General features: G+C 32.2%; 4 protein-coding genes across 11 annotated transcripts; 2 read left to right on the top strand and 2 right to left on the bottom strand.

Annotated features, from left to right (window-relative positions):
* Window positions 1-357: 357 nt before the first annotated feature.
* On the bottom strand, window positions 358-3,943 carry zgc:193726 (uncharacterized protein LOC561161 homolog). Of its 7 annotated transcripts, none has more exons than XM_056455047.1 (4): window positions 3,832-3,943; window positions 803-880; window positions 691-726; window positions 358-530 (listed from the first exon to the last, which is right to left on the bottom strand). In XM_056455047.1, the coding sequence occupies exons 1-4, from the start codon at window positions 3,903-3,905 to the stop codon at window positions 413-415; spliced, it is 306 nt and encodes a 101-aa protein (XP_056311022.1). In that variant the 5' UTR covers window positions 3,906-3,943; the 3' UTR covers window positions 358-412. The 7 variants fall into 7 exon arrangements, with proteins under 7 accessions (XP_056311022.1, XP_056311017.1, XP_056311016.1 ...); XM_056455042.1 differs by lacking the exon at window positions 3,832-3,943 and adding an exon at window positions 948-1,131 and having other exon boundaries at window positions 359-527; XM_056455041.1 differs by lacking the exon at window positions 3,832-3,943 and adding an exon at window positions 948-1,127 and having other exon boundaries at window positions 360-530.
* A 2,775-nt stretch (window positions 3,944-6,718) lies between these two features.
* atp6v1f (ATPase H+ transporting V1 subunit F) lies at window positions 6,719-8,505 on the bottom strand. Its single transcript, XM_056455040.1, has 2 exons — window positions 8,249-8,505; window positions 6,719-7,184 (listed from the first exon to the last, which is right to left on the bottom strand). The coding sequence occupies exons 1-2, from the start codon at window positions 8,404-8,406 to the stop codon at window positions 6,983-6,985; spliced, it is 360 nt and encodes a 119-aa protein (XP_056311015.1). The 5' UTR covers window positions 8,407-8,505; the 3' UTR covers window positions 6,719-6,982.
* A 260-nt stretch (window positions 8,506-8,765) lies between these two features.
* lamtor4 (late endosomal/lysosomal adaptor, MAPK and MTOR activator 4) lies at window positions 8,766-11,492 on the top strand. Its single transcript, XM_056455039.1, has 4 exons — window positions 8,766-8,871; window positions 9,059-9,139; window positions 10,582-10,699; window positions 11,290-11,492. The coding sequence occupies exons 1-4, from the start codon at window positions 8,869-8,871 to the stop codon at window positions 11,385-11,387; spliced, it is 300 nt and encodes a 99-aa protein (XP_056311014.1). The 5' UTR covers window positions 8,766-8,868; the 3' UTR covers window positions 11,388-11,492.
* Window positions 11,493-14,240: 2,748 nt separating this feature from the next.
* LOC130222472 (gastrula zinc finger protein XlCGF8.2DB) lies at window positions 14,241-18,865 on the top strand. 2 transcript variants are annotated; one of them, XM_056455037.1, is made up of 3 exons: window positions 14,241-14,463; window positions 14,739-14,789; window positions 17,596-18,865. In XM_056455037.1, exons 2-3 carry the CDS (start codon window positions 14,744-14,746, stop codon window positions 18,417-18,419), a joined length of 870 nt encoding a protein of 289 aa, XP_056311012.1. In that variant the 5' UTR covers window positions 14,241-14,463; window positions 14,739-14,743; the 3' UTR covers window positions 18,420-18,865. The 2 variants fall into 2 exon arrangements, with proteins under 2 accessions (XP_056311012.1, XP_056311013.1); XM_056455038.1 differs by having other exon boundaries at window positions 14,241-14,496.
* Window positions 18,866-19,637: the final 772 nt, after the last annotated feature.

The following is a 19,637-nucleotide window of genomic DNA, read 5'->3' as shown; positions in this document are numbered from 1 at the left end:
AGGCAACAGCACTACCTACTGCACCACTGCGTTGCCAAAATGCCATTTTAAAAAAAGCAAATAAAACACTTTATTATTAAATAAATAAATAAATAAATAAAACTCTTGTTTCAACAAATATCATTGCTTGCAATATTTATTTATTTTTTATGTTAATACAGTTGTAAACATTTTTTGTTTATTTTGTTAATAATTCTTGTTATTAATGCTTAACTGATTTAGTTTTTCCTCATAGTTAGATTTTGGTTAATTGTATTGAATTCAATTCCCTTTGATATGCACCAAAAAAATTTTTTAGAGAACTGCATAATTCAGTCAAAGTTGAAAGAAGAGTCAAAGAAGCATACAAAAGACAAAAGGCTTGAAAGGATTTTCTTATTATGGATCATGTTTATTTTCTTTTACATTGTCTTCATTTCTTGCCAATTCCCATTGGATCTCGGACCAAATCTCCAGCAATCTCATCCCCGATCTGTAAGGATGATTCCAGGTTTGACAAGGAACAAGTTGGCAGCGGACAACCCAAACTGCTGAAATCAATAATTAAAAAAACAATTTTATTAATTACAGATTTTTTTACTTTCATTTTCTAAAGTATGTGACAGAGAAAGTCATAGTATGTTAAAGAAAGGACAGGGATTCATAGAAATCTGCAAGGAAAGGCGCAAGTTTGAAAATAAAATTACTTACATTAATTGTATAGGATGTTCTTGTCCTAAATCATGTCTGTGGAAAAATGTTTCATTAATGTTAGTATAAAAAACAGAAAAGTATCTTTTTTTAAATGCAGCAAAATGTATACCTGATCTGATTGGTTTTTTTATACTCTGTTAAGTTCCTCTCTGTGACATTAGAAAAACCCTCCATGTGAATTCCACTGCTGTTAATGAATAAAGTATTTGATCAGTTTGAGGACAATATTTTAGATATTCTTGATAATGTCTTACCTTGTGTTATTGAAGATGGGGTGCCCAAAGGTGTTGCTAAGGATCAGGGAACTGATAATCCAAACGTACATCATGTTGTTCATTGAATTTACTGAACAGAGTGATTGTGAATAAAGCAGAACAGAGTACATCTAAGCTTATATTATATTCTTCGTCCATTCAAATTCTCATTACTCTTTCAAGGATCTGTATATGTGTTTGTTTCCCACAGGCTGAATAGAGGTTTGTCCTTGAAAAAGACCGGAACAAATATTTAAACCACAAACAGAGAAGATTGACGAGATATTATCAGAGTAAGAGTGGAAATAAAACACAGAAGATAATAAATAAATGTCAACAGTCACAATGTTGAACAATAGTCTTGAGAACCTCAACCTGTGAAAAACCTGTGTGCATAGTTTGAAGCAGTTTTAGTTCTTAATGTTCCCCCCAAAATTTAAATTCTGTCATTATTTACACACCATCCTTGTTTATAATCTGCATAAGTTTTTGTTCTTCTGCTAAACAATATCAATAAATATGAGGATATATAGGGGTAACTAAGAATGTTTATCTCTTTTTTTGATGATATACCAATATTATCAATATCATTAATATTATAAATAAATATGATATTTAGCTAACCAACGTGTTTAGTAGAAGTTTTTTAAAAATCATAATAGTTTGCAACAAGTGGATGTTGAGTAAATTTTTCCTGGGTGAATTGTCTGTTTTACAGATTATTAACAAAGTTTTTTTATTTATTTTTTTTATTTAATAAAATAGCTTGAAAGGGAATAGTGTGTCCACAAACTCTCTTTTGTTTAAATGTTAATTGTGAGGTTGACATTAAACAGACAAATGGCTGATTTGAATGGTTAATTGTGTGACACCTGATTAAATACTCACAATCTATATAAGTTAAAATAAATACTCTATATATACTCTATACTCAAAAATAACCTTCAGACAACCTTTTTTTATTTCAATTGCACATCACCTTACCATGGAAAGAGTACTTTAAATACTTCAGTTTCATATTACAAAAAATATTTTACTATATTTTATAATTGATATATTCTGATAATTGCAAATCCATATTTGGTGTCTGTTTTGTTATAGAAGTAACATAAGACACATTGATAAATTTGTGACAGGATATTCTAGACATAATCCGGGTATATCTTTGGCTTGATTTTACAGCATTTCTAGATTTCAAAACCTTTATAAATGATTAATTTTGATTATTTACAAGCAAATCAAATATGATTTAAATGCAAATCAATACATTTAACTTATTTCACAAGAACTCACAGTAGACCAACAATTATACTAATATAATTTGTGTGGTAACATGGTTAGTAATAGGTATACAATAAAATCAAGTGTACAGTTTTACAGAAATTGGCTGGAGGGGATGGAAATAAATTGCTGGATTTCATCCAACTGAAAACAGAAACATCATCATAAAAGTACTGTTTAAAGAATATAGATTTTTATTACAGCACATAAAAGAAGACAATTAAGCCGTTTTAATGTAATGCAATATTAGTGCAACATCCTCATATATTTAATCAAAACCTGATTCTTCAAACATTTTCATTATTGCATCATTTGCATCAACACATGCATCATTTTTTGCCAAATCCAAATGGATCATTGGTAAAGTCCCCTGCAACCTCATTTCCAGTCTGTAGCAATGCCCCCAGGTTCCACAAGCCACAAGTGGAAAGAAGACACCTTCGCCTGAAATAAAAGAAAACTTCAGGCACAATAGAAATATTTTAAAAGGATCCTTTTGTCCCTATAATCAAATCATTTAAAGGCTATTTTTATGTGAGGTAAATTGTAAATCTGGTGTGTGTCAGAAAGAAAAGGTGATGCAGAAAATGCCAAAGGAAGAACAAGACAGGAAGTCATTTGTTTGATTTTATTGTTGTCGTTTTAGGTTTGATTTGTGTGTGAAAACGATCCAGAGCTGTCAATGGCTCTATTTTAGCTTGGCATTTTAAAAGATTAAAGTGGTCCAACAAAGACCAGGAACGCAAGATATATTTAATATGAGTGTAATTAGGAACAAAACAAGCATTCTTTCTGAAGTGTCACAAGGGTTGCATGCATATTAATGAACTAATTACACAGTTACGAATTAACATAGTGAACATTTATTTTAATTTATGTTTTAATCATTTTTACTTAACTTTGAGTTACATTAACATTTAGTCATTCAGCAGACGATTTTGTCCAAATCGACTTGCAATTGAGAAGGCATTCAGCGATGAAACAAGAAGAGGTAATACACACAAGAAGCATTGTTATACAGAGAACTTGTTTGTGCTCAGAGAATTTAGTGAGAGAGTAAGAGGTTTTTCCCTTTTTTGAGAGAGAGAGAGAGAGAGAGAGAGAGAAATTTTTTATTTAATACACCTTTATTTAATACAAAAATTTTAAACTACAACATGTTTCATTGAAGCTAGTGTCTATGGTTAATGTCTACTGGATTAGACACTAGCAATATAATATAATATAATATAATATAATATAATATAATATAATATAATATAATATAATATAATATAATATAATATAATATAATATAATATACAGCATTTTTTTCAAAATTACAAGAGACTTACAAGAATTTTGGAAGCCTTACAGATCTGTTTAGAAAAAAAAAGTTTGAGTTAGATACAAGCATTATTTTGTCATTCGCTAGAACTATATGGCAATATCCGTTTTCTCTACCTGTTTGTCGGAGTAGTAAACTCTGTGAAGTTCGTCTTTGTAACATTGGGAGAAGTCTCCATATTCGAACCACTGCTGAAATTAATAGATGTAATTCAATATGGTGAAAAGAAAATGTTCATATAAACAAAATACAACCATAAAGATATGCATATCTTACCTTGTGTTTTTGAAGAGGGGACCCCCTAAAGTGTAGCTGAGGATCAGAGTACTTAAAATCCAAACAGAAATCATGTTGTTGATCAAACAGCAGTACTAATTTACTGAACAGAGTGATGGTGAATGAAGGAGAACAATGTTGATCTGAGCTTATATTTTATCCTCTGTCCATTTAAATGCTCTTTAATCTACTATGGATCTGTTTATGTGTGTGATTCCCAGAGGCAAGAGTGGATTTTGTCCTCAAATAAGACAGTTTAAATAATGGACAAGATAGATGGGACCAATGTTCCCAAAAATATTCAAGTCTGACAGTGGCGGTGTAAAAACCACAGAAGAATCGATGAATCACTTGGTCTCATCAGTGTTTATGTTTGACTGAGACGTATTAGTAGTTAGATTTCTGTTAGACTTCCATAGTCTGACTGTACAGTTAGTGATGATACATACGATTTCCAGGAACCTGCAACAAACAAAGCAGTTTATACAACCAACATTGTGCGTGTTTGTTGCCAGCATGATGGATATACCTGGGCTTGTATTCACAATTTGATCTTACCTCCTAAATAGCAGTAAAAGATTTAGCTAAGAATTTATTATTAAAATGTGTTGACAAAGTTGCTGAGAGACATTTTTACTAAGGATTATAGATACATTTCAAGCTAAGAGTGAGAGAAGGGTTGACCCCATTGTCAGCATGATTATTAAGTTTTCACAAAGTGACTGGCTGATAGAGGAGGGGAGGAGTCTGTCATAGATTAATTCATGGAAATTCTGAAGAGTGTGATAATGTGTTGTATCATATAATATAAAGTGAAAGTTTTCATTCTAAAAATGCATGTTCTTGCTTTTAATGTATTAGACATTAAATAAAGATTGTCTTCTGATGTTACAAATTAATGTATTTAAATACTTTTTCAAACTATGTTTTAAAATATTTAAAAACGGCCAAATTAGTTTTTATGGAACAAATATTTTAGAAGAACTGCCTTTATTTTGATGCTAAAACGAAGCTGGTTGGTGCAATATTTATGTCGATATTAGACAATGGTGATGTTATCTATGCTTCGTCTCAGAGTCTGCATATATTGGATAGTGTTTATGATGGTGCACTAAGATTAATAACTAATTTTAAATGCCTTTATATTAAATATACTAGAGTAGGTTGGTCTACTTTGTCCATTCGTAGGCTCAAGAATTGGCATATCTTTGCTTACAAATCTTTATTGGGTTTACTACCATCATATCTCCAGATTTACATTTGTACAAAAAACTGTCCATGGCTATGGCCTTTGGTCACAAACAAAGTTGCCGTTTAAAGAATTGATTTCACTAAATGCTTTTAAAAGGGGAAACTGAAACACAATCTTGTAGATGTTTTGAGTAGTTTGTCAGCGTGATTCTTGTTAAATGTCAATTGTTTTTGTTTGTTGTCTGTTAGGCCCATGTGACATGTATACTGCCTAATCTTGGCCAGGACACTCTCGTAAAAGAGGTTTTTAATCTCAATGTGTCTTTCCTGATTAAAATAAAGATTACAACAATAATATTTGTGTACATATATTTTTGAGAATATGAAAACATATTTCTGACCAAATACCTCCACAATTATGGTGATGTTTCTTACTGTTTCTAAAATGTTTATGTTTCAGCAGCACGGTGGTGCAGTGGGTAGCGATCTCGCCTCGCAGCAAGAAAGTCGCTGGTTTCCCCCACAAATTCAAAGACATGCGGTACAGGTGAATTGGGTAAGCTAAATTGTCCATAGTGTATGTGTGTGAATGGAAGTGTTTGGGTGTTTCCCAGTACTGGGTAGCAGTTGGAAGGGTGGTTCATTCCGCTGTGGCGACCCCAGATTAATAAAATGACTAAGCTGAAAAGAAAATGAATAAATGTTTATGTTTCAAGAGAGATTGTATGCATACATAGAGCAAACATACAATTAGGACTGACCTTCCTATTATTTTTAAGAATTAAAGATATTTAACACTTCTAGCCTTAACACGTTTTGTGAACAAGGACCCAGATATGCATCTCAATGTCAAGCATATTAGAACAATCCTTAACACCATTACACCAAATTTTGAAACTACCATGTGATTGTCAGACCAGAATTAGACACTCATCATTTCAGACAACTTTTTTCCAGTTTTATTTTGTCCAAATCTTGCATGCGTGTGAAATGTAATCTGTTTACTATTTTTACCTAACAGCAGTGTCACCAATGTGCTCGTCTTCTACTGCTGTAGTTCTTTTGGTTTGATGTGCTGTATATAAGAGATGTTCTAATAGCTTTCTAGACCTTGGTTGTTACAAGAGCTTGCATTTGTGTGGTGTTATATGTATTATTGTATTTCTATGTTTATTATTCTAGTCTACTTTTTGTACCTGAATATTTTACCATGACATTTTTTTTTGTATCTGAGAGATGTCCTCTAGACCTTAGTTGTTACAAGAATTGGTGTTTGTGTTGTATGTATTATTTGTATTCCTGTGTTTATCATACTTGTCTGCTTTTTGCACTTGAATATTTTACCCTAATCATTTTACCACCTCATATTCACCACACAGCACCAACACTGTAAGACTCAATCACTTTTAATAACTGCAAATCACATACTTTGAAGACACGTTTTAATTACATCACACTGATCGCATCTTTGAAATGCTCAAAATGTTGACCAATACAATGACAAAAAAGTGCATTTATAGCACAACATTTTACAGTAACAGATGTAGATGTACAACGTTTTTCAGCTGGCTGTTTAAACAGTACAAATGATGTCAAATCAATAAGTAACCAGCCTTTTTTCCTAACTAATATTAGCAATATTTGAGAAAGACATTCGGGAACTTAAATATTAAAGTGACAACACTTAAAAAGGATATTCATAATATATTTATGTTTTATATAATGACATAATATTATACATTGTTATATTGTACATATATATTTTAAAATAATTTCAGTAGGAGCACTGACAAAAAAAATTTCCTTGGGAATGGCAAAATATACACCACAGAACATTGATTAAACACACATCATTATATACTCCTCATAATATGGTTTTCAGTTTGAGCCAGATGGATGAGAATACCTAATTCCTTCATGTGCTCAGGACAGACTGTGAGCCTGCACTGGTGGTAACAGGTTACCGGAAGTCCTCTGCAGAGAACATACCCTTGGCCCGTCGCAAGATGGAGTCTTTGGAGGCGTCATATGGATGCTCCTTTGAGGGAATCTCAAGCACAGCCGGGATGGACTGCATGTGGGCATCAATGGCATGTCGAATCATCTCTGCGATGAACTGGTTGATGAGGATGATGCCAATGTCACTGCGAGCCAGGAAACTCCTGTTAAATCACAAATGACAGACATACTGTAGTTAATGTTGACAGAAATAAAAAATATTACAATTACAAAAATACAATTCTCTGCCTCCATTTGTTTATCCAAAAATTACAATTCAAAGGTTATTGGGAAAAGTAATGTATATTGTATATATTAATGCATAATATATGGGTTTAGGAAGACTTTTTTTCTGTGTGTCTACTAAGTATTATTATTGTTGTATTAAATGCTAGTACAGTGCTTACTTTAATGTTCACGAATAACTCTTCTGAAACTTAAATGCTAGCTTGGGTGAAATGATGACATACATTATTGCAAATTTATGTAAAAACCAAACAACATATTTACTCTGACCTGTACTTATTCAAATAGACCAATTCATTCTGGTGATGTCATTGGCCCATGCTTAATATCAAAGAAACAATTGAATCATAACTTAAAACAGCTATCACAACATTATATATCAATATGTGACTCTTTTTGGATTCTCGGAAGCTATAGAAATTAAAAATGAAAAACAGAAAATACGTTGGGACATTTGTTTGTTTAGATCCCTCAAAATGGTCTATAGACAGAAGAAGAAGAGATCAGACAAACATTTTCTTATATTTAAATTGTTCAAAATTGATCAGTAGTTTGTAAAATAGTGACAAAGAATAATTAAATGACAGTAGTCATTTGGGGCTGCACTGTAATCCTTAATATTAATAGTTTAATTTGTCTTTAATAGATTCTTGCAAATATTATTGATAATTTACTAGTGTATATAAAGTATTGTTAAACTGAAAGACATTTAAGTGGGTTTCTTGACAAATTTATATAATTATTACTACATAAAAATACATTTAAAACGATAGATAGATAGATAGATAGATAGATAGATAGATAGATAGATAGATAGATAGATAGATAGATAGATAGATAATATAAATCATTTTTTAAAAGCAAGTCTTCATACATATATTTGTAATGGCACCGCAGGTTTTATTATGAACGTGTATGTTTGATAATTAGATTGTAATATATGATGTTAAGTCATTCAGACATTTTGGATCGTGTCACTTACTTGAAGGTCTCCTCTATCTCTGTAACGCTGGTGTCCTTTTCCACCACCAAGAAATTGGGTTTACGGTTTTTATTGAGCTCTCCGATCCCTCCGAGGAGAAATCCGGTGCACGTGTCTTCATCACCGATAACTGCGATTAATTTTCCTCGTCCGGGCATTGTGACTTTGTGTTATATTTTATTCAAATAAAAGACAGAGAACGGATGAAATGTTTTCCGTTCAGCAGGATCATATGCTGTAATCAGCTGACTACTTCACTTCCGCTTTGCGTAGTCGCGTGAGCGCCTTATTTAGCTGACCTGAGATCTGTGCTACTCGCGTTAACGACCGCCCTGTGTGCTGTGATTACGACAGCGAATCTGATCCTGATACAGATCATTTCTGTGAAATGCGAGAACTGCCTAAATACTGGCAAATTAAATAACAAAGTGCTACATTTTAGTCACACTAAGATTTTTATCACATTTTGTACGTTTCCAAAGCATAAAAACATAAAAAATAATGTCGAATAAGCAAATAATCTCCTGAAATGACGTTATAAACACGCGACGCTTGATGTCAGTCACGTGAGGCGGGGTGTAAAGGAAGACAACAGTGTACATTCATCTGCACTGTCTAAAATGGTGAATATAATTCTTACTTTTAAAACATTTGTTTAATTAAATGCTTCTTTTGATGAAAGGTTTTGTTGTGGTGCGTATAGAACAGATAACTGATAGATTTTGTAAATAATGTGATAGATAATGCAGTAAAATATCATATGAGCTCTGCTAATGTTTAATTCCTGAATTATCTTGTGTTGAATTTCAGACTACCGCTCTGACTCAAGGCTTGGAGAGAATACCCGATCAACTTGGGTACTTGGTTATTAGTGAAGACGGAGTACTCGCGGTAAGTTGTTAAAATTCATAACTTTACATATTAGGAGAACATGACATGAGGGTGAAATGCGTTAAAAAGAGAATCCTGATTTGGGCAAATGACAAATAATGAATAAGAGAAGATGCAGTGTCTGTCTGTCTGCCTGTCTGTCTGTCTGTCTGTCTGTCTGTCTGTCTGATTGTTCTGTCTCTCTCTCTCTCTCTCTCTCTCTCTCTCTCTCTCTCTATCTCTGTCTGCCTGTCTACAGTTTAAGGCAAACTTATCAGGCCTCTTGTAATGTGTTAATTATTTTAAAAATATAAGAATAAAAATATAATTTTAATCTTGAGAAAAAAAATTATTTCTTTTATTTTGGCTGGAACAAAAGCAGTTTTTAAAGGTCAGGATTATTAGACAATAGAACAAAATAATGTTATTCAATGACTAGTTAAACTAATTAACAATGTTAAGCCTTTAAATCACTCTAAGCTGAATTCTAATATCTTGCAAAATATCAAGTAAAATATAATGTACTGTTATCATGGCAAAGACAGAAGAAATTTGTTTTTATTAAAAAAATTTCTATTAAAAATAGATATTAAAACTATTATATTTAAAATGTGTTGGAAAAAAAACTTCTCTCCTTTTGAACAGCCTTTATGAAAATAATAATAAAAAAATAATAATGATTTATTGGCAATAATTTTTGCCTCTGTCTGTCTGGCTATTGATTGTCTTCAATCTTTTAAATTTTTGTTTATTCGTTCTTTTTTTGTTTGTTTTATCTACCATACTGTCATTTGTTTTTTTAATGCTTTCTGTCGCTCAAATTATTATTATTATTTGTTCAGTTGTTTATATCTATCACTGTTGTTTGGTTGTTTTTCTGTTGTTTGGTGTTTTATTTGTCATTTGTTCTAAGGCATGGGTCCCCAAACTCGGTGCTGGAAAGCCGGTGTCCTGCATAACTTAGCTCTAACTTTCTTCAACACACCTGACCGGAAGCTTATAGTATACCTAGAAAGAGCTTGATTAGCTGGTTTAGCTGTGTTTAATTGGAGTTGGAACTAAAATATGCAGGACATCAGCCCTCCAGGACCGAGTTTGGATACCCCTGTTCTAAGGGGTAATCTCTCTCTCTCTCTCTCTCTCTCTCTCTCTCTCTCTCTCTCTCTCTCTCTCTCTCTCTCTCTCTCTCTCTCTCTCTCTCTCTCTCTCTCTCTCTCTCTCTCTCTCTATTCCATAAGTTCTATGTTTCAATCATATCATCAATTTATCATATACAGTTGAGTCAGAATTATTAACTTAAGAATTATTGACTTAAAATGGTTTTAAAAAAATTCTAGCCAAAATAAGACTTTCTCCAACTGTATATATCTGTAATTCTGTCTATCATCAGCCAGTATTTAATATTTAAATGCAGACACTTGTCTCGGTTAAGCATTAAGTGAATGTTTTTCTGTAATCGACAGTCAGCAGGAGAGCTGGAGAATGACGAACACACAGCAGGAGTGATCATGCAGATGGTCAGAACAGCCTGTCGGTTCAGGTTACATGGGACAGCAGAGCCCCCATTCAAACGCATGTCTGGTAAGAAACGTGTTTCATTTTTACAGAAATGTGTAAAATCTTACACTGAAGGATGATGGAACATTATTTCACTTTTATCAAAAAAGTGATGTGAATCATTCAAGTAAACATTTGTTACATTAGATTTTATTCAGGTATTACTGTCGTATTATTGTTTATTTGTAACATTAGGTTTTAATGTTTTTCAGATATGATTTGTTTTTACAGTTTAAATAGTTTTATCTTTACATTTTGTGTTTTTTCTATTTAAAGTTTAAGCAATTATGAGTTTCCATCAATGATGTTTTTAAATGGGTCTAACAACTGTCATATAGTTTTTCTTTAGGTTTTAAAGTTTTATTTAATGTATAATAATTTCAAGTTTAGTTTTTTGATTATCTTGGTTTTATTTCAAGAAACAAAATAGCTTTTAGATAACCCTCCTTAATTTGTTGATTTCAATTAAATAATTTCTTCAATAAGAAATAATTGTGCATGTATGATCATTACTATAATACAGTACTTCATTTTTACATAACGTCCAAAAATATACTAATGTTAATCTGTATTTTTTTCTTTCTTTCTTTTCTTTTTTTTTTGTCTGATGTCAGTGATGTTTGAAGACTACGTCTATGCTGTGACCATCTCCGGACAGAAGGTTTTTGTAGTGAAAAGGCAGAACAACCAGCGGGAGCCTGTTATCGTGTAATAAAGAGGATAATATGGACTGATCTTTCCCACTATTACAAGCTCAAAATGGTGCCGTTCCATAAAAAATGACCCTGTCAATACAACCGCCTGATGTTTAGCACAATCACACTCACTTTCTTTTAAATTATTGCAATGTTATGGGGCCTTTTGGTGATGACCTGATGTGTATTTGACCTGAGCTAGAGTAAGTTCATGTATTTCTCTTATTAGATTATAATGTTACAAGGTTCATCTGATGGTTTTTGTTTGGATACAAGATTAAACGCTTTCTATATTTTAGTCCCCTTCATGCTTGAGTGGTCACAATTATAGCATTGCTGGACATCATTATAGATTTGCATTAACATTTAACTTCTATAGTCCATTTAAGCTGAAGATTCCCAATACACAATATAAGGACTCATTGCATCATATTTTATGCAGAAATTATGCCACGGAAGCAGTTTATCTCCATCAATATATAATGATGATGTTATAACTGCAATTTTCATTATGGATTTCATATTTCGTTATTAATGTAAAGTGTGAGAGCTTGTAATGAAAGAGGTAACTTAAGTGCACTGAAGGCTTTTTGCAGTTGCACATCTTTGAATAATTGCATTAAAACTAATGTATTAAATAAAATACTATGCACATTTGACCTTTTTGGATGGGTTTAACATTTTTTTGTGAAAAAAAACAAGTGTATTTTTAATTTTTTTGGGCAATATAATACTTATTAATTGTATTATTTATTTAAAATATATATTTCATTTGAATTACATTTGGAATTTTTTATTTGAATTATTTAATCTAATCTGTTGATTATTTTAGTTTTTTTTCCTCAAAAGTGATTTTATTGAACATGCTAGATTGAAAAATGCCATACATATTGCAGATTTAACTTTATCAGAATCAGAAAGAGCTTTATAGCCGGGTATGTTCACACATACGAGGAATTTGTTTTCGTGACAGAGCTTCTAAACTGCAACAGGATTACAGAGACAGGATAAAAAAAACAGATGATAAATATATTTTAAAAAAAATAGAAGTAAGTAGTGAATGCAAATATACAAATTGGCAAGTGTCTGTACAGGTATATCACTATATACAACGTTATACGTGCAGCTGTTATGTGCAAATTGGCATGTAAAGTGTGTTGTTAAATAAGTAGATATGTGTATAAAAGTGTATAGCAAGTAGTGATGTTGGTTCCACAATAATTATCATCAAGTGTTCATGAGATGGATTGCCTGAGGGGAAAAAACTGTTTCTGTGTCGGGCTGTTCTGGTGCGCAGTGCTCTGTAGCGTCGACCACAAGGTAAAAGTTCAAAGAGGCAGTTTTTTTATACAATAAACAAACAAAACTCCTCGCACACATATACATTTACGTTCTATAAAAATATATGTATAATATTATACTAAAATACAAATAAATAATGATATTATACAAAAGGAACTAAGAAATAAGAGAAAGTTCTATTCTTCTAAAATAACTGAAAGGTCCATCTTCTTTGTGATCTAAAATGGGTTGCCAAGAAAGATAAATCATATAGTATATCATGTATTTTCTAAGATCAAGTGGTGTAAAAGATCAATAAGCCACTGCTTAACGGTTGGAGAGGATTTTTCCTTATTTGAACAAGATTAACCTTCTAGCCTCTAGTAAATTTTTAATTTTAGAACCAAATCATATGAGAAAGTATAGCTGGCTCAACATTACATTGGTCACAATTAGGGTCTCTGTTGGTTATTTTATAGATTAGTTACATTTTAATTTATTTACCTCTTTTATACCATTGTATGTTTATCTTGTTAAATTAATGTAAACCGAAACAACTTATGTTTTATACTTACTTAAGACGTAAAATATAACAATATATTTGGATGATTCCACTGTTTGTCTGTGTGGAACAAGAATAGTTTCTTTTTCATTATTATTATTATTATTATTATTATTATTATTTAATGCCGTATGCTTTATGAGAGAAAGTCTGGAGAGTCAGAGAATTATTTAACTATCAAGATAACTGCTATCGAAGCTATAGTTTTTTTTATTCTCTGATGCTTTAAATGCTCCAGCTTTTGGTATATTATTGATATCAATAGTTAAATTATTTATCAGATGGCAAAAAAACAAAAAAAGGTTTTAATTTATGTTTCCCTCCACTGTTATTGCTTTTAATGTGTGTAAAGCCAAATGACTAATAATGTGATTTTAAAATATATACAGTAAAACTGGAAAGGGTGACACAGGAAAGAAAAATGAGGAAGCAACATGCAGAAAGACGTTAAAACAGGAACTTATTGCAAAAGTTTAAAGAAGCAAAGTCTGTTTCGATATTTCCTTTACTGCACTTCATTCACAAACTAGTCCATTATTTTAGTAATTCTTCATTTTTAATGGTTTGATAATGTTGACAGACCAGTGCTTTATGCTTTCTGAAGACTGCTAGAAATAATTTAGAATTTTTTCATTTATCATTTATCCAAATATAATAACTTTATACTATTGAAGTGAGGTTGTGTTTGGTTTTACCTGTGGTTAACGTGATCTATGGAAGTCCAATAATACTTTATTTAAACATTGCCTTTTAACGAGGCTGCTAAAATTGTTTATAGATGTAAGTGTAAAAAAAAGGTCAAACATGAAATGTTCAAGTTCGGTTAATGTTTACCCTGATAAAGTTATGCATGGATTCTACAACTTTGCAAGAATTTAAAAACTAATCTTGAATGAAATTTATATGAAAGATATGATATTGACTTGATTTAAGAAAAGTGCCGCATGGTACAGCAACAATAGATGGCGGTGGTGCGCTTTTAATTTTGGGAATCGCTGTGTAAAAACAACAACAAAGAAGGTCAGAACGGTCCGTTGCAGATCCGCTTTTGACTTCTCTTATAAAATAACATTTTCTCCCACCTAAACAATCTCCAAAGCGAATGCTTAATAGCAAACATGCTGAAGATTAGCCGTTAGACAGTCGATGCGTTAAATAATAAACAGTTTCTCCATTAAATCAGCCTCCTAATTTTACATTATTAAAAATAGATTATTTTTTAAAGCCCTGGGATCTTGTCGCTTGGAAAGGTAAATTTATTAATGGAAAGCAGACATCTTATGGTAACTAATAATGCTCAATGGATGTTTTTATTTTACTATTTATCATATTTATATACACTTGACTGTTTAATACTGTACAGTACACTTTCTACTGCCTATCTATTCTTGCTGTCATGTCGAGATGCAAGAGATTTTGTTTTGTATTTTGCTTGTTCTGTGTGTGTTTAGAGTTGCACTTGAGTTTCATTATACACCTGTACAATGAAAGTAAAGTAATTCTGATTCTAATGTGTTCATTTTAGGCCAGATGGAAGTGAAAGAGGAAAGTGAAGAACTGAGTGCAGATGAGAAAAGTCAGTATCAGGCAACCTAATCCAGGGTTTCTGTGTGTACTAAAACTCTCTTAATTCTCTCCTCCACAATTTATAGGGACAGTTCTGTCACAAACCTGTTGGTGTTTCTTTTTTCTGTTTAACATACACACATTTCTACTAAAAAGAGAAATCCATAAAGGTTTGGAATCACATGAGGATGATTAAATAGAGAGATTAAATAGATTTAGATTAAATAGATTTAGATTAAATAGTTTATTTTTATTACATCAGAGTACAAATTACTAAATTCATGGAGTGGAATATTTTTAGCTTTGCAATTAATAAAAAATAAATAAAAAATATAATATGGGTGATGTTGTGGCTCAGTGGTTAGCACTGTCGCCTCACAGCAAGAAGGTTGCTGGTTCGAGTCCCGGCTGGGTCAGTACTATGGAATCATACTGTTGGCATTTCTGTTTGGAGTTTGTATGTTCTCTACGTGTTTGTGTGGGTTACCTCCGGGTGCTCTGGTTTCCCCCACAGTCCAAAGACATGCACTATAGGTGAATTAAACAAGCTAAATTGGCCGTAGTGTATGAGTGTGTGTGTAAATGTGAAAGTGTATGGGTGTTTCCCAGTGCTGGGATGCAGCCGGAAGGGCATCCGCTGCGTAAAACATATGCTGAATAAGTTGGTGGTTCATTCCGCTGTGGCGACCCCAGATTAATAAAGAGACTAAGCCGAAAAGAAAACGAATGAATGAATAAATGAAATTTGGCAGTTCATTCTGCTGTAGCAACACCTGATGAATAAGGTGACTAAGCCGAATGAAAATGTATAAATAAATGAAATAATATAATACTTTTAATACTCAGTTTTTGTTTTCCTATACAAATATCTAATAATCCTTAAATCTAGATACATTTGCCTTTTGAAAATTACCCATGATTGATTTTACTATTTAATGAAAAAAAAAAAAAAACAGTATAGTATGGTATGGTAAATTAACAAAGGCTTTGTTACATTAATTATAAAACCATGGTTACTGCACATTTACCATAAAGATTAACATATGAAGAGTTCAAATGCAAAAACCTCTAAATGCCGTCTGGAATTTTTCTCTAAAATGTGTTATTTTTTTCAGGTTATTTCCTTTTAAAGGCACTGAAAATAGCCTATTTTTTGCACTAAGTAAAATTACTGAAACTACACATACAACAGACTGAGAAAAATGCTAATTTTATATGAAAATTTCAGACGGCACTTACAGGTTTTTGCATCTAAACTCTTCATATAGAGTCTTCTGATGTTTCCTGAAAAACAACAAATTTAAGTACGTTTATATGCCAACAGAAAATATGAGACCATTTAAAGTATATTTTTTCAATTCATTTTTATAGTGTTTTACAGAAATCACTTAATTCTTCAAATGATTCCCAGATCATCTTTAGACATTTTGCTCTGGAAAGACAATGACATAAAACCCCCATTTTATGGTGTACTGTACTCGTAAGGTAAAATAAAAAATATTCTAAGCGTCCAATTATCTTGACCTGATTTTAAAGTTTTACATTTACCTTTATAAAATCTGCAGGAACAATTAAAAACAAAAATTACACAAAAACTATTATTTGCCATTGTGCTTTAATTGCTTTAACTGCCTACTCTACCAAATGGTTGACCACATTTTAAATAATGGTTTACACTACACAGCATTGTTGGTTTGCAAAAAACCAAACATAATTGTTGCACTACTACACCCGATTTTGGTTTTATTGTAGAAAAACAACAACAAAAAACATGTCAATTGAGAATCTGAAATATTTTATGGCATGATTTAGTATTCAAAATGTTTTGATTATGTTTTTAAATAAATTTGGTTGTATACTTCATATTTTCTGATTTTCATAGTATTTGTATTAATTTGGGTACTTACACCATAAACTGACAAATCTACCATTTGGTAGAGGTTGATATTTGAGAAATTATGGGATGTTGAAAAAAATGCATTGAGTGAATTATTAATTATTATTAACTAGTGACTTGAGAAGTTAGGAAATTCAATACAAATATTTTTTTCTTGGTAGGGCAGTTAAAAGGTTAAAACTCTTGTCATTGACAAGGGCATAGAATTGGCATGGATGGAGGGAACGTGTCCCCACCAATATCTACCAATTCCTGAAATGTCCCTACCAATAATTTAATCAACTTCAAAATAAAACAATGCTCCGTCAACCCTCAGTAGCCTACGCGTGTACAAAGTCAAATTTGCTACGAGTTCACTGTAATACTATTAACCAAGGAAGTGCAATTAATTGAGTAAATTTCAGTGAATTGAAATTCAGGTTCGATTTTGACCTCCATGATTATGAAAAATTGGATCACACACCTCTAAATTTCTCTACATTCATACCTCCTCAAAGCCCAACTGCAGTAAAATCATGTAAATTGACTTTTGCAGTATGGGACGGGATTGTTATTTGTATTATTAAGTGTTTATTTTATATCGTTATGTACTTTATTCATGTTTTTAAAAGCGTGAAACATAATTTGTGCTGTTCAGTGCATGCGCTCTAGGGATATATGTCCCCACCAATGTCAAGAGCGAATCTATGCCCTCGGTCATTGACCATACAAACTTCATCTTTGTGAAAGTTTTAGTTTTTATGTAGCTTGTTAGCAATATCCAATAACATTTTAGTCCTCTAATGTGTTTTATAGTAAGAAGTTGGTTCACAATAATTGCGTAAAGTAAGAATACTCATGAAATTGTACCCAAATGAGGCTACTGTTATCTTTAGCTGTTCCTTCATTGATCTTTGACTATTTTATTTGTTCAATTCAGGAATGATGAAAGTCAAAGAAGAAACCGAAGAACTAAATGTGGATGAGAAACCTCCTTATCAAGAACTTTTAAGTTGGCCTAAAATTGAAAACAGCTCATCGTATAAAAAAACACAAGCCAAGAAACCTGTAACTTGCCTCCAGTGTGGAAAGAGCTTCGCACATAGAGGACACCTGAACGCTCACGTACGTGTCCACACTGGAGAAAGACCATTCACCTGCTCGTTCTGTGGCAAGAGCTTCAAACAAAAAGAGTACCTGAAAGATCACATGCTAATTCACGGAAAGGCGATTTCATGTCCTCAGTGTGGGAAGAAAATCAGTAATGAAAAGAGTTTGAAAAAGCATAATCTCCTACACACGGGAGTGAGACCATTCGGCTGCGACCAGTGTGAAAAAACATTCGTTTCAGCTTTCCAACTGAAAAGACATCAGTCGGTTCACTTGAAGGAAAAGCCCTTCTCGTGTTCCTCATGCGGAAAGAGTTTTACTCGGATGGATTGTTTGAAAGAGCACCAGAAGTTACATAATGGTGTGAAGGAGCATGTTTGCTCTGTGTGCGGCAGCTGCTTTACTAAAGTGTACTATTTGCTACAGCACCAAAGGATCCATACTGGAGAAAAACCGTACAAGTGTACACAATGTGGAAAGTGCTTCACTCACCGAGCATCACTGGCTACACATGAAAGAGTCCACACTGGAGAAAGACCATATCACTGCACTTTATGTGGAAAGAGCTTCAGCCAGTCGGCTGGTCAGCAGACTCACATGAAGAAACACTGCTCTGTGATGAAGAAGTGCATTACATTGGTTACAGTACAATAAATCAATACATGAGAACAAAATATTTAGGGTGAAAAATTTAACTTTTTGATCAGTTGAAGGCAAAATTATTAGCACACTATTGAAATGTTTGCATTTTTTTCACAGCGGATACCCTTCCAGCTGTAACCCAGTGCTGGGAAACATCCATACACTCTCATTTACACTCATACACTATGGCCAATTCATGGCTATGGTTTATTCAATTCATCTATAGCGCATGTCTTTGGACTCTGGGGGAAACCAGAACACCTGGAGGAAACCCATGCAAACATGCAAACTCCACACAGAAATGCCAACTGACCCAGTCGGGAACCAGCAACCTTGCTGTGAGGCGACAGTGGTAACCACTGAGCCACCGTGTCGCCACTTGGGACATTTAAAATTCACAGGAGCTAATAATTTTGACTTCAACTGTACAATTATATAGTCCTTTTGAAAATAAATAACTGCTGAAATTTTATTTCAATTTCATCATATATATATATATATATATATGTATATATATATATATATATATATATATGTATATATATATATATATATATATATATATATATATATATATATATATACAGTATATATATATACAGTATATATATATATATATATATATATATATATATATATATATATATATATATATATATATATATGTAATGAAATTGAAATAAAATTTCAGCAAATATTTATTTTAAAAAAGACTAATTGCTCAATACAATCAGGGTACTTAGAGCAATCTTTATAAATAAAAAAGTAAAAAGTGTGCATTTCTGAAATGGTTTACTGAAACATTAGAGCGGGCCTCTGAATGAACAACATGTCCAAAACTTTGCTGAAAATCCTGTTGTACACAATTACCGCATGCCTTAAGCTCTCTGATTCATAGTGCATCCATTGTTTTTAGCAAATATAAAGTGTTCAGTATTGCACTTCCAGGCTGTGATGAACATGTTTTTGCTGTCTATATGTATTACATAAGTTTGGGGTCAGTAGGATTTTTAATTGTTTTAAAATAAGCTTATTCTCCTGACCAAAGTTGCATTTATTTAATCAAAAATACAGAACAAAATGTAAAATTGTTAAATGTTATTGCACTATAAAATAATTGTTCAAAAGTAGTTTATCATTTATTCCAAGGATTTTAAAGATGAATATTCAGCTTCATTACTCCAGTCTTCAGAGTCACATGATCCTTCAGAAATCACTCAAATATTAATT

Source organism: Danio aesculapii, chromosome 4, assembly GCF_903798145.1.
Source record: "Danio aesculapii chromosome 4, fDanAes4.1, whole genome shotgun sequence".
Taxonomy (NCBI): domain Eukaryota; kingdom Metazoa; phylum Chordata; class Actinopteri; order Cypriniformes; family Danionidae; genus Danio; species Danio aesculapii.
This window is presented reverse-complemented; position numbering and strand designations above follow the sequence as displayed.